This window comes from Podarcis bocagei (genome assembly GCF_964188305.1).
Source record: "Podarcis bocagei genome assembly, chromosome: 14".
Lineage (NCBI taxonomy): Eukaryota > Metazoa > Chordata > Lepidosauria > Squamata > Lacertidae > Podarcis > Podarcis bocagei.
Genome location: NC_138139.1, coordinates 25837383 through 25850742, shown reverse-complemented (window position 1 = coordinate 25850742; position 13360 = coordinate 25837383). Strand labels below are relative to the sequence as shown.

Genomic DNA, 13360 nt, shown 5'->3' with positions numbered 1-13360 from the left:
ACATGCTTTCCATGTGTTTGGGGTTATGAGAAATACCCAATATCCCAATCAGGAAGGGAATGGTCACTGGACAAGCAACTCTTGTGCCACCTTTTCCATAGGAGTTCCAAATAGTTTTGTTAATTGTTGATGTTTGAGACGTAAGCTTTTGTCATTGGAGTGTGGCTGAAATGAAGAGCTCAGGAAATGGGTCATAGAACCATGGCTATGTTAGAATTATTTCACACCTCTTGGTAACCAGCAAATTGGAATTCCAGCACAACAATTTTGTCCTTTTCAAATAGAACCACTAGGGTGGCGCTATTGAGTCAAAAGGGCTAATAGATAATTCTTTTTGTGCCCATTGGAATTACTTTTATACGATTAATGGCTTTGGGCTATTTGTGTTTCAGTGCCTATCAGAAATAAGCTACTTGATGAATTACTTTAAAAATTACCCTTTGGGGGTATTAGCCTTCCCATGTGAACCACTGGTGCCAACCCACTGGATACCAGTCTTGCTTCCATTCCTTCAAAATGGCTTGCTACACCACAACTTCCTGTCCAAAGAGGAAGTAATTTTAGCCCAAGGACAGTGATCTAAGGCAATCCTCTCCAACAAAAGCAACCAATAATATCTCTTTTGGCTTGGAAAGGGTGTCTGAACCAGATGGGGTTAAGTTGCCTCCTCCACAGATTGGAGTTGGGTATGAAGATGCCAGTGATGGGGGGTATGCACCCTTGAGGTGGAGGCTCCCCCTCTCTTTTTGGGTGGAAATGAAGGGGTGGGTCTATGGTACATCACCTGAGTTGTGGGGTAAATGTAGAGAGTGTCAATCAAAGGCAGAGCTCAGAGCTGGGAAGAAAGCTCTAGATGGCGGCTGTGCCTTGGAGAGCGCATTGAGCCTCCCTGCTTTTTTCCCCCTCCTCCGCCACTTTTGCGCAACTTTGCCCAACTTTTTGGCTACCTCAGGGGGCTCCTGTGGCCCCTAGCCTCTCGCGGGGACTGTCGTAGGGGGCATCGAGCGTTTTTCGGGCAGAAAAGCAGCTTTTTGGGGCGCTCTCCCTTCGCCTTGTTGGAAAGAAGCAGCCGTGGAGGCAGCCCAGGTCGTTGTTTTTCCTAGCTTGGAAGCCATGGCGTACCTCCATTTTTGTGCGCTCTCTTAATGAGCTTTTTTTCTCCGGATCTTTTTTACCCCATCTTTTGGCTCTAATTATCGCCTCTGGCAATTGAACGAATGCAGATCGTTTGGGATTAAACGCCTTATTTTATTGTTTTTCAAAAGAAATCCGGCTTTTTTCTTTCGTTCTCCGTGTTGCCGTTGAGATATTTTGGAGCTAATGTTTTCCCACGACCCGAAACTAATATCGGGTTGGACCTGGCGCCGGTGCCTGAATCAGGTAGGTGGGCGATTATTAATTACCATTTTGAAGGTTTTTTGTCCTTTTTGAATACTTTTGATTTTTTTCCCCCTCGACCGGTTTGAACGACCCTGGAATGACGCAATAAAATACCGAGAATACTTGCTTCCAGGGTTACTTTAGGAAAGTTTGTAGGATGCTCCCCAGGGCTGTGTACCCTCGTGGTATTTTTTTAAAAAAAATGTATAATATTCTCCGTTTTCCCCGTGTTGATCAGCGTTCTGCATTATTGTAACAAATACCATTGCAGCGTCAGGACTTTGTTCTTGGTATTGAAAGCCATAGGCACAAACTGGGACCTTACCTTTCTTTCAACTTTTGACAGTAAATACCTGGGCACAGGACTTCAAAGCAAACACAGCCACCTCTCTACCTTTCCCTTAAATATTTAAGAATAAAAAGATGATGAGAGATACGGATAAAAGCCAAGGAGAGGAGGGTTCAGTCCACAGCAATGCTTCGAGGTATGATCTCTCAACTTTATTATTTTTTTATTAACCTGATTTCATTGTTTACCTTTTGACACCCTTGGGTTACCAGCAGGAGAGAAACAAAATATATATTTCAATGCTTTTGATTTTTTTTCTAAGGAGTGACCTTGAGCTTGCTAATATGCCACACCCTGATTTTCTTTTTTTTTTGGTTGCAATTTCTGGAAGTTGTGGTGTGATTGAAAGGCCCCATGCCATAGTTAAAAGGTAAAGCACCTTTCTACAGATGGAACCTTTTCCTGTATATTATGCAAGTTTTAGCTTCTGAATTTTGTGTTTTTGAGGGGTTTTGTGCTGTGAAAAATGACCTTGCCTATATTGCCACTGCTGCATTGCACCATTTTACATATAAGGGATTTTTTTTCCTTTGAAGAATTTGTGAAGTCTAAACTTTAGTTGAAGGCCAGACAGAAGCCTGATAGTATTGTAAATAAGAAACTACACAAAGTTTTATGAATGAAAAAAATATCATTTTATAATAAAAACCAGAACGCGTGTGTGTGGTTGACACCCTTTGCTTCATATTCAATTTGGCTTTACAGAACTTTGATACTGTTTTAGGTATTTTAATATATTTTGATACAGTTTAACCAGATTTCCCCATTGATAGTAGATTCTTCCATTTAAAAGAGAAATGAACTAAGTGGGACACCTTGGAATCTTGTCTATTTTCTTTTTAACTTGGAGTAAATTTTAATGTTTGGGATTTTTTGTGTATTTTTTTTTTGCAGGTGTTGGGATGGCAAGTCTAATAAAAATATTTTTAATTTGAATCTGTCACTTTTTTGCTTAGCCCTGTAGCAAGGGAATTCTAGCTGTGTGTCCCTGATAATTCTGATAATAATTTTCTGCAACATATTTACTGACCCTAGCTTGTTTTGTTACTTAAAATCCCATTTTCAGCTTTTTGTGTTTATAATCCTGAAAATAATTTGTGTACCAACCTGTTCCTTGTTTTAAGTGTATGAATGATATATTGTGATGTTTAGATTTTAATTCAATAGATTATTAGAATTTGAATTAATACCATGTGGTAGAAAAACCCTAGGGGTTGTGGGTGTTTTCCTACAGTATGTTATGCACTAAGAGATTCAAAGTTTAAGCAATGTAAAATATTTCAGTGGATGTGGATATATTTAATTGAAGATTAAAACTGAAGGCAGCTGCAATTTTTGATGGGGGTGAAAAAGCCATTTGATTCCCACACCTAGGTACAAGAAAGCATGGATCTCTTTTTAGGAATGCATAATTTTCAACTCTATGAAACTCACAATTCAGACATGCAGTTGTGAAAGTCAAATTGCTGACTTGGTAACAACATTGTTTTTGAAATTAGCTGGTTAATTGGTTAATCCACGTTTATAGAAACCCACTGCATTTTAGGAATAAATAAATGTGATAAACTGAACAAAGGGGTTTAGTATCGTGAGGGGCAGCAAACTAAACCTTTAAAAAGTTGTGAAATGTGAATTGAATTAGAAAATTAGATTAACCACCCCTTTGACATTCCCCCCCTTTTTTTCTTCCCCATGGGTATATTATTTGCATAACCTCCACACATGAACTTTTGCTTTCCTGGTAAGCATTATGTTAACACCTTTTGTATTGAAATAAAGATCCCTATTCTCCCTCCTCCCCTTTCAGTTCTTCAAAGGAAGATATTTACTACTAGCAATACTTTCTCACGGGGACTAATGGAAAAAACAATATTTACTGTAAACAATTCCTCCTTGGAGTTCATTTTCTGAGCTGTTGGTTGTCTCAATGTTGTAGAAGGTGTATCTGTGGGGAAAGTACTTTTATGAAGGCCACCTCAAAATTGTACACACACATCCTACTTGCAACTTCCTTTCTGTATCTGATTGGGGTAGAGAAACGTGTCATAGATGGTTTACATCAAGGCCTCTCTTGATTGGGAGATAAGTGATAAGATTGGGGTGCTGGTTGAAGGGTGGGTAAATGTGTATATGAGACAGAGAGATGGGACTAGTCACATGTTCCTTATATTGTTTTTAGGAGAAAGAAGTAACTTACCTTCCTTTGCTTCCCCCACCCTGCAAAAATTGGCTCAAGATTTCTTTTCCCTAAGTGTTTCCTATGCTTTGGTCTACAAGAATACATTGTGCAGAGAACACAATTCCTACTGGGAAATGTTTTGAGAACACATTTTATTCTTGCAGGAAGTTTTGCTTTTTAATACTTGCTCCACAGTTTTGGAATGGGGATTCTATGTGGCTCATGATCTTTAGGGTCACTTGTAGGTGACCCTAGGTCTCTTCTTCTTCCATATGCCGTTATATTGGATGGGATAAAACTCCCAAATAATATACAACTCAAGTCCATGTTCTGATGCAGCTTGTCATTGCACAATGGTTGCCTACTATAGTTTCTCTGGTTTTATAACCTTTAATCCTATTCATAATTATAATGTTTCACACTTCTTAGCTAACAAGTGGATGCTGTGAGTGAACAGTGAATATTCTCATGTGGTTATGGGCAAGTATGTTGAATGAAAAAGCTGTGGTGGCATATTCTGCAACAAAACCTGTTATGGTTTAAGTTGGGTGGAGAACCTGTGGCTTTCCACATGCTGTTGACCTACAATTGCCATTATCCCTGACAATGGGCCACACTGACTGGGCCAAAGGGATTTTTTAGTCCAACATCTGGAGGACCACAGGTTGCCCACCTTTGGTTTAGATTATAAATAGCTTGGAACACTTCCAGTCATTTGGAAAAAGATTTCGTTCCAAGCCCAAGCTATTAAGAACTTCACACAAGGTTTGTCATGGAACCATGTTATTCCCAATATGCTCATGAACCAATAATTTTAAATTCCCATACCACTTCATGTCAAAACGTTGTGCAATGCTTACAATAAAAACAGAAAATCAAAACACAATGCAGTATTTTAAAAAGAATAGAGAAACACAGTCCCTCTTAAAACCTGGCTTAAGTCACAGTCTGATGCATGTTATGCGGAACCAAGTCCTGTTGAACACAGTTGGGCGTCTTGTGTTAATGAAAAGCACTTTTCAGCGATGAAAATGTTTCCTGTTGCTGCCTGAAAGCTAGGGAAGGAAGATACCAGGTTAATCTTCCTGGCAAGGGAATTTGCTAACTGGGGTGCCACCCCCAAGTAGGCTGTTGATTGGGATGGGCCACCAGTGCCTCTCCAGCTGTTGCTGTTCTGTACTTTCCATCATCTTTGATCCTTGGTCATGCTACCGGGGCTGCTGTGAGTTGGGAGTCCCAACAATTTCTGGATGGTCACAGGTTAGTTGCACCTCCTGTAAGATCCTTAGCTACACCATATTCAAGATGGGAGCACCTGCAACAAATCCTACATATATTCGGGAACCCCCTATACATAAGAAGTTCCATGAGGCTGCACAACCTGACCCTAAGCATAAGTTAAACAAGACTTGCTTCCAAGTAAACATAGTTGGGATTGGGCTGTTACTTGGAAGTAAGCTCCGCTGTACCCAATGGAGTCCTGGTAAACAGTACACCGGATTGGGGTATTCAATAACACATGAGAGGAGTCTGCATAAAGTTAGGATTTCTTACAAATAGCTGTTTGATACTTGTCTTTTGTGCTGTTCGAAATGCATGCTCACATTGCAAATCCTTCAGTATGTCAACATTTATATTTGCCTCCGTGCACCACAATCTATAAACTAGTTAAGACTACACAGAGTTAATATAGCATTTTTGTTGTGCCCGCTAACGCTCTCCCTGCAAGCTGGGGGCTTCATTTCCAGAGCAATTTCTCATTAAAGCTGTAAGCAGTAACTAAGCTGCATCATGCAGATTTCTGTTAACAAGCACATTCAGCCAGTGGCGGCCATTTTAAGAAGCACCACTCGTATTTAAAATGAGGATTTTTAGCTGGGGACAATGAGCAATGAGGGTGGAGGGGAGAGAGGGAGAGAATTACTGGTGGGGGAGGGGGGCTTTAATATCTCTTGTGGTGTGAGGCGCGAAGCATTTATTTTGGGGGAGAATAAATGGGCTAGGTGGGTCGGAGCAAAATAAGAAAACGCTAAGCATTTTACTGCAGGTCTGTCACAAAATGGCTGTTCCTTTGTGCCGCATAGCTGACAGACATACTGCATTGCACTGTGTACTCTTTTTTTTTTTTTTAGCACAGCAGGAAGTTGCTGGTGGATAGTTCAAAGGCCATCTTGGGCTGGACAAGAGCTCTGGTTGGCTGCCGGCTCACTTGGAAACAGGAGGGTCAACAACGGCAGAGCTCTGTGTCAGCCGGAGCCCTGCCTTCCTGGTGACATCACAGTCCTCTCATTTCTCACAGCCAGACAGCTTTCTGCCTGCTCCAGCCAACCAGGGCGGATTAGAAAGAAGCCTTTTGCATGCAGCGTGCTCACTTCTTCCGCGATGCTGGAAAGCAAGAGGCTGAGAGCAATGCAGCGCTTAAAAAGCATGAAGCTTTTTTAAAAAAACGAAACAAAAACTGTGATGGCAAAATAAAAAAAGGATGTGTGTCTTCATAGCCAGTGGCAACATGATCAATAAACCAGAATATGCCGCTAAAAAACGCTGGGTTTTCCCTTGAGTAGTCTACTTCCCCTTATGCTCAAACCATTTTTGGAAGAATAGCAAGAGAACAGCTTTTCAGGCAACATATTTTTTGAGGAACGAGCTTTTTTTCAGGCTAGAGCACACTTTGTCAGCAGTCTCGTCAGATATTGGGGAGAACCCAACCATTTCTCCCTAAGCTATTTTGCTTTAATGGGTACAGAACGTGTGTGTGTGTTTAACTATGTCTAATCGGGCTGCAATTTAACAAAGGAGAACACAGTCCTTTATACTGGAAGAAGACTGCTCTTTAGGGCAGCCTCACACATTAGATCAAATTTAAACAGGGATTTCACAACAGGAAGGTTATGTTAATACCCTATAATCCCCGGCACCTGGCCAGGTGTGGAATAATTCAGGTGAAGCACTTTTACAAACATGTGCTGAAATGTTTCAAATTGAGATTTAATAATGACATAGGTGTCTGCATTCACAGCTGCTGAAAAGCCACATCACCTTTCCTGGAAAGCTCATAGTTTTGGAGGTGTTGTTCCCTCATGTGTTTAGGGAAATGCACTCTATGTATTTTACACATATTTCCTCAAAATAGGTGATGTTCTCTTAACAATTCAAGCCAGCTGGTAGTGCTTTGGCAACCTTTGAACTGAAAAGTTTGTGTTTCCTGTACTGTGAACTCTTGCTACTTAATCCCAAACTCTTGTTTTGGATCCTGTCTGGTGCTCCATTGAACTTTCTGAATCATTGCAAAACTCACCCTGATCTCTCCTCTACACCAGAGGTTTACCTTGTGAAGAGCATAGGTCAGAAGAGTGCCTGTAAAGAACATATTTAATGCAGTTAAAGATGTAAGAGATCTGGAATGTCACAAGACTAGTGTTTGTCTTCCGCCTTCCTCTGACTTCCCCATTGTTTGAGATGTGAGTCACAGATGGCCTCATTCTTGCTGTTTGCAAGCTAGCAATTGCTGCTAATTAATGTAGAAGCAGCCCAAGTAACTGGATCTGGTTTAATGAAGAGAAGAGGAATGGCCTCATTCTGCATAACTTTAAAGTGCCATTGTCTCTTATGCCAATGAACACAAGTACAGGAAAATAAAAAGCCCTTGCTCTGTGTACACAAATAACCTGATTGCAGGCTGGCAGATTTTCAACTTGGGTGCCCTGTAACCCTGCCTCAATTTGTAATTGTTCGGTCATCAAAACTGTTACCAACCCAAAATGGCAAAATATGGATCAGAGTTTTTAATTGCTCTGTGAATTTTCATCCGTCTTGTGGGCACTTCGCACATGAAATGGTAAATGCCAGTGGCTGAAATTCAGTAGGTTTGTCTACTCTTATCAGGACTATTTTGATGTATTGGTACATGTGCACCTTAAATCCGGTAGGCTGCTCGTCTACAAATGATACATTGCTTTCCAGGGACATTTGCCTAGGCACCTGGGTAGTTTCCATCTTTTTGAGGTTTAATTATCTTTAGCAGACCATGCCCACAGCGGCTCACAATAAATATTTTTTTAAGAATCAACAATTATTCATCAGGCATGCTGACAGTTTCAAATAGGACAGAGTCAAAAAGTCAACTTCAACACTACAGTGAATAGAGAGAAAATGCAAATTTCAAAGGGAATTTGCATCTGATGGACTAGTTGTGAAAGCTTGTGCCACAATAAATATGTTAAGCCTTTAAGATGCCACTTTTAAACTTTTAATGAAGTGCAAAAGCAAGATCAAAAACAGCAGTGAAAACAAAAAGATTATTTAACCAAACTCCCAATTCCAGTGCTGGTATTGCTGAACTCAAGGGGAGCACAGAAGAGTTCAGTCTGAATTCAGGTAAGATATTGTCAATTTGGAGGGAAGATAGGCTGTATGCCCGAGTCCCTTCTAATCCCTGGATCCAGCAAGGGTTAAAATCTAAGCAAGGATTAATTTGTTGGAATAGCCAGGCCAGCTTCTTTGTAATGGCTCCCTAAGTATGGGTCATTAAGGTAACAAAGGAAGTGGCTTTGTGCCAGAGGCGAAATAGGTTCCCCCCCCCCCTCAACTGGCTGGTAGTTAGAAATACAAAGTTCAGAGTAGAAGCTAGAAGCAGGCCACAGCCTGAGAGACATGCTTGATTTCTGCTTGAATCCAACTCTCTGGCTATGGGAGAAGCAAGACCACCTTGGGATGTTAATGCTTTCAGCACCTCAAGCATAGTTTTAGGTTGTATATGTGTGTAAATAAGCCATATATCCTAAATCAGGCATAGGGCAACTTGGCCCTCCAGATGTTTTGGAACTGCAACTCCCATCATCCCTAGCTAACGACCAGTGGTCAGGGGTGATGGGAACTGTAATCTCAAAACATCTGGTGGTCCGAGTTGGCCTATGCCTGTCCTAAATACACCACAGTCTTCTCTGTTCCTCATTCTGAGGAAACTGAACCCTGGGTAGGCACCTGAAATCACCCACTACTCAGAGATTGGGTTGGCATGCAACAATACATTGGGTATGGGTAGTGAGCTAGCTTGTTTTCACTTCCCTTGTGGCATCTGCAAAGCGGGCAGCCTGGGAACATAGGGAGCTGCTCTATGCTGACTTTGGTTCCTCTAGTTTAGTATTGTCACTCTGATCATAGGGCGTAGAATGATTGGTAGCAGCTCTCTGGCATTCATGGCTGCGGTCTCTCCCAGCCCTATCTGGTGATGCTGGGAATTGAACCCAGGACCTTCTGCATTCAGAGCAGGTGTTCTACCACTGAGCTACAACCCTTTCCCAGGTTTATGGGCAATGGTTTAGGGCAGGGGTTGGCAAGGCTTACCGACCATGGGCTGGATCACTCCCGCAGAGATTGTCCGTGGGCCGGACTGGGGCAGCGCGATGCCTGAAATCGCGTCTGTGCATGTCTGCGGTGCTGGAAATCACTTATGCGCATGCCCAGACACCAAAAGTTGTGCCTGCGCAGAAGCGTTTTTCGGCGTCTGGGCATGCGCAGAAGTGATTTCCGGTATCTGCGCATGTGCAGGTGTGATTTCCGGAGCCACTCGGCAAGTCCCCGTGCCATGCTGCGCCGGTTTAGCGCAGCGCGCGGGGGACTCGTCGAGTGGGCGGCTCGGTTCAGAGGTAGCTCGGTAAAACGGTCTTTGTGGGCTGGATCCGGCCCATGGGCTGCACGTTGCCGACCCCTGGTTTAACGTTAGGCTTAATACTACAGCGAACCTGGTGATGGGGGTTTAATGGCAAATTATGAATTGGAAAACTGTCCTATGCAGATTAGTCTAATTTGATTAGGCTATGTTGCGTCGGGAGTTTTCCAGCTTAAATTGGAAACATTTTTGATGCTTCAGAAAGTGATCCAATTTAGCAGGTTTATTTGTGTTTGGCAAAACTTCCAAGTTTGTTTAGTGTTGTATTTGCAATCACTGTGCATTTATTGTTCTTAAAAAAATACTTGCACCACATGCATGAAAACAGGAAGCATCCCATGAAAATGGCAAAAAAGGCAGATCTGTCTCAAGGATGCTGAATAGTGTTGTAAATAAAAATATGCCCTTTTCCCTTATGGGGTATCCAAGAGCCCATATAGAGTCCTTACATAGGTTCCCTATTGGTAGGAGAAAATAACAGAGGCCAACCAGAGAATATTGAGAAGCAAAGCAGCTAGTAAGCCTGATCTTTATTGATCTGTTGCAACAGGGTGCTCCCCTCACACGCAGGAGAGGAAGAGGACTCCTTAAAATTGCTGTGCAAGGGCTTATAAAGACTTTTGAAATTCCCATCCTCTAGATCAAGACCACCCCCAGAAACATTATGCATACATCACAGAAGGGGTGTAACCTAAGACCACCCCTCAGATACATCCCACCTACATCACAGAAATTTTAATGTTGTTTTTCTCCTGTCACAGTTTATCTCCTGTCTGGCAAGTTACTTGATTGGATTGCCTGGGGAGCCTGGCCATTCTTTTGTAGTGGTAAAATACTTATTTCCTGGGCCAGGTCACAGGCTCACACCTTATTCAAACAGACATATCCTTGAGACAGGATTTGTGAGGAAAGAGACAATGGGGAGGCTTTTCCAGTTTAACCTTGCAGAGAAAGGATTTGGTCAGTTTAGGAATCAAAATGGTTCCAGGTTGGTCTTCCTGTGTTGATCTATGTATGTGCAGTTATGAACATTACCATATATCTAAGACCATAAAATTCCTATCACAATAGCAATGCTTTTTATTAGTGGACATTCATAAAAAGTGTTACTCTTCAGCTTCTTTGAGATTGATTTGCCTTTTTTTGTCACTAATTAACTTGTGAAATGACCCCCCCCCCGCCCATTCCATACTATCTGACCCTGCTTCCAGTAGAAGTGCTTGATTGTGGGCTGTGACCCACACCAGTGTTGCTTCCTAAAGGTGGTGAGAGGTGTGTGTGTGTGTGTGTGTGTGTGTGTGTGTGTGTGTAGAGATGGCTCACATTTCAGAAATTATGCTTAACCCTACTCAATTTGGTTTCCCTTCCTGTTCAAGAAGACAAGAGTTTGCAAGATTCTTGTGAAGCGTTGTGGTTTGCGGGTAGTCTTGACAGGGCCAGTGATGCCACAGACCAAAAACTTGAAGAAGTGATACGACTTCTTTAATTAGGATTATAGTTGCTCAAGATTTTGGCCGTGAGTTTCTGCAGTCATTGAAAGCAAGATTATTATTATTATTAATTTATTTTAAAATCTGAATTTCCTTGGTTTGGGTTCGAAAAACACAAAGTTCTACCAAGTTAACATTTTCCATGAATTTGAGTGTGTGCAACTTTGAGCCTTCAACGTGCATTCAAAGCAAATTTTCACCCTCAAAGAATTCTGGGCAATGTAGTTCACCCCTCAGAGTTACGATTCCTAGCAGCCCTTAAACAAACCACGGTGCCCAGAATTCTTTGAGGAAAAGAGTGTGTTTTTAAAATGTCGTGTGTACCCAATTTATGTCACACCCAGAAATCGGTTGCATTCAGTTACGTTATACTCAAAAGTAGGCCCACTGAAATAAATGGGCCTAAGTTAATAATGGCTGTTATGCAACCCTGTATCTCCCCCTCCCCATGCTTATGCCTGAAAAAAGTATTGTGTAACTTGAAAGTAAGCTCTCATCTGTTGGGATGCTCCCCACCCCCCATCACATTGCTGGAAGAATTACTTCATCTTTTGAGTCTAAAGGAGCCTTTGGTTTATCCTCTCTCTTCCTTGAGTGTGAACTGGGAAGAAGCTTCCTATTGAAGTTGTCAGAGATGCTCTTTAATCATGGGTGGTGGTGATGGGCCATTATGCTTGATCTCTTTCTTTGCTGCACTTTTTGTTCACTCAGTAAAACATCCGTATCCCTGGCAACCTATTATTCCCTGATGGAGGCCACATTCACAGGGTTAAATCCAAGCAACTCCCCCTCTGGATGTTGAAACTCCAGATGTCACAGAACAACGGAAATCTTGTGGCCTTGCAGCAAAAGCGGCCAGTGGGGGCGTATGCTCGGGAGTCAGGCCTCTCCAGTTTGCATTCAGTGGCTGTCTGGGAACGGGCCTGTGTGATGTATTAGGAAACTGAAAAAGAAGGGTGAATATGAGGATCCTAGAGGGTTTTTTGGGGGTGGGCGGGCACAAAGAGGAAAACAGTTATGAGAAAGTTTCCTAAAAGCAATGCAAACCATGAGAAAAAGAGTGCTGTGACAGTGTGTCGCATGGGGAAGAAAAGGAACTTCCTGAAAGGTTATGCCATAGTAAGTTTTTTAGTGTTCAAGGTTCCGCAAGAAATCTCTTTTTTTTGCTGCATGACGCTAAGGCCACATTTATACATTTAAAGCACCGTGATTCTGCTTTTAGCAGCCAGTTGCTTTTCCTGGGGTACTCTGGGAATCATAGCTCTCTGATCTACACCCTTCATGATACACAGTTTCCAGAATTCTTTGGGGGAACCCATGGCTATTTAAAGTCGCGTCATAGTGCTTTAAATGTATGAAGTGAATGTGCCCTTGCTCTGACGATAGGACTGGACTAAGGGACCCCTGACCAGTCCAGTCGTGGCCGACTCTGGGGTTGCGGCGCTCATCTCACTTTACTGGCCGAGGGAGCCGGCGTACAGCTTCCGGGTCATGTGGCCAGCATGACTAAGCTGCTTCTGGTGAACCAGAGCAGCGCACGGAAACACCGTTTACCTTCCCGCCAGAGCGGTACCTATTTATGTACTTACATTTGACGTGCTTTGGAACTGCTAGGTTGGCAGGAGCAGGGACCGAGCAACGGGAGCTCACCCCGTCACGGGGATTCGAACCGTCGACATTCTGATTGGCAAGTCCTAGGCTCTGTGGTTTAAGCCACAGCGCCACCCGCGTCCCTCCAAGGACTGGACTAGATGGGGGCAGTATGGCAAAGGAAGGGTCTTTTGAAGAAGCCAGGCTTCAACTCTTTGGAAGCACATCTCGCTGGAAGGGATAATCTGTGGAATAAGATGGCCATTTTGAGAGAGCCTTCAGGTATCCTAGGAGGAGAGAAGGGCCATCGTCACTGTCCTCTGCAGATAGCAGCTTAGCAGGAGGTCGATTCACACAATACAGGAACCAGGCCTTGAGCTTTGTGACAACTGACCCTTGGAAATTCCCTCAGGTTAATTATCAGACAGAAGCTGTATCTGTTACCTTTTCTGTACCTTTTGAAGACAAACCTTTCAAGTCAGGGGTCAGCAACCTTTTTCAGCCAAGGGCCGGTCCACTGTCCCTCAGACCACACTATATTTTGAAAAAAAATATGAACAAATTCCTATGCCCCACAAATAACCCAGAGATGTATTTTAAATAAAAGCGCACATTCTACTCATGTAAAAACACACTGATTCCCGGACCATCTGCGGGCCGGATTGAGAAGGTGATTGGGCCGCATCCTGCCCATGGGCCTT

The 13360-nt window shown here is 42.8% G+C and overlaps 1 protein-coding gene across 3 annotated transcripts in view; it reads left to right on the top strand.

Annotated features, from left to right (window-relative positions):
- Positions 1 to 641: 641 nt before the first annotated feature.
- Positions 642 to 13360, top strand: part of CHD2 (chromodomain helicase DNA binding protein 2) — a 66784-nt gene continuing 54065 nt past the window's right edge. For 2 of the 3 annotated variants that reach the window (XM_081171007.1, XM_081171006.1), the window contains exons 1-2: positions 643 to 1380; positions 1727 to 1865. In XM_081171007.1, coding sequence (XP_081027133.1) covers positions 1804 to 1865 — 62 coding nt within the window. In that variant the 5' untranslated portion in view covers positions 643 to 1380; positions 1727 to 1803. Of the gene's footprint in view, positions 1381 to 1726; positions 1866 to 13360 lie in introns of all 3 variants that reach the window. The other variant, XM_081171005.1, reaches the window with a different exon arrangement.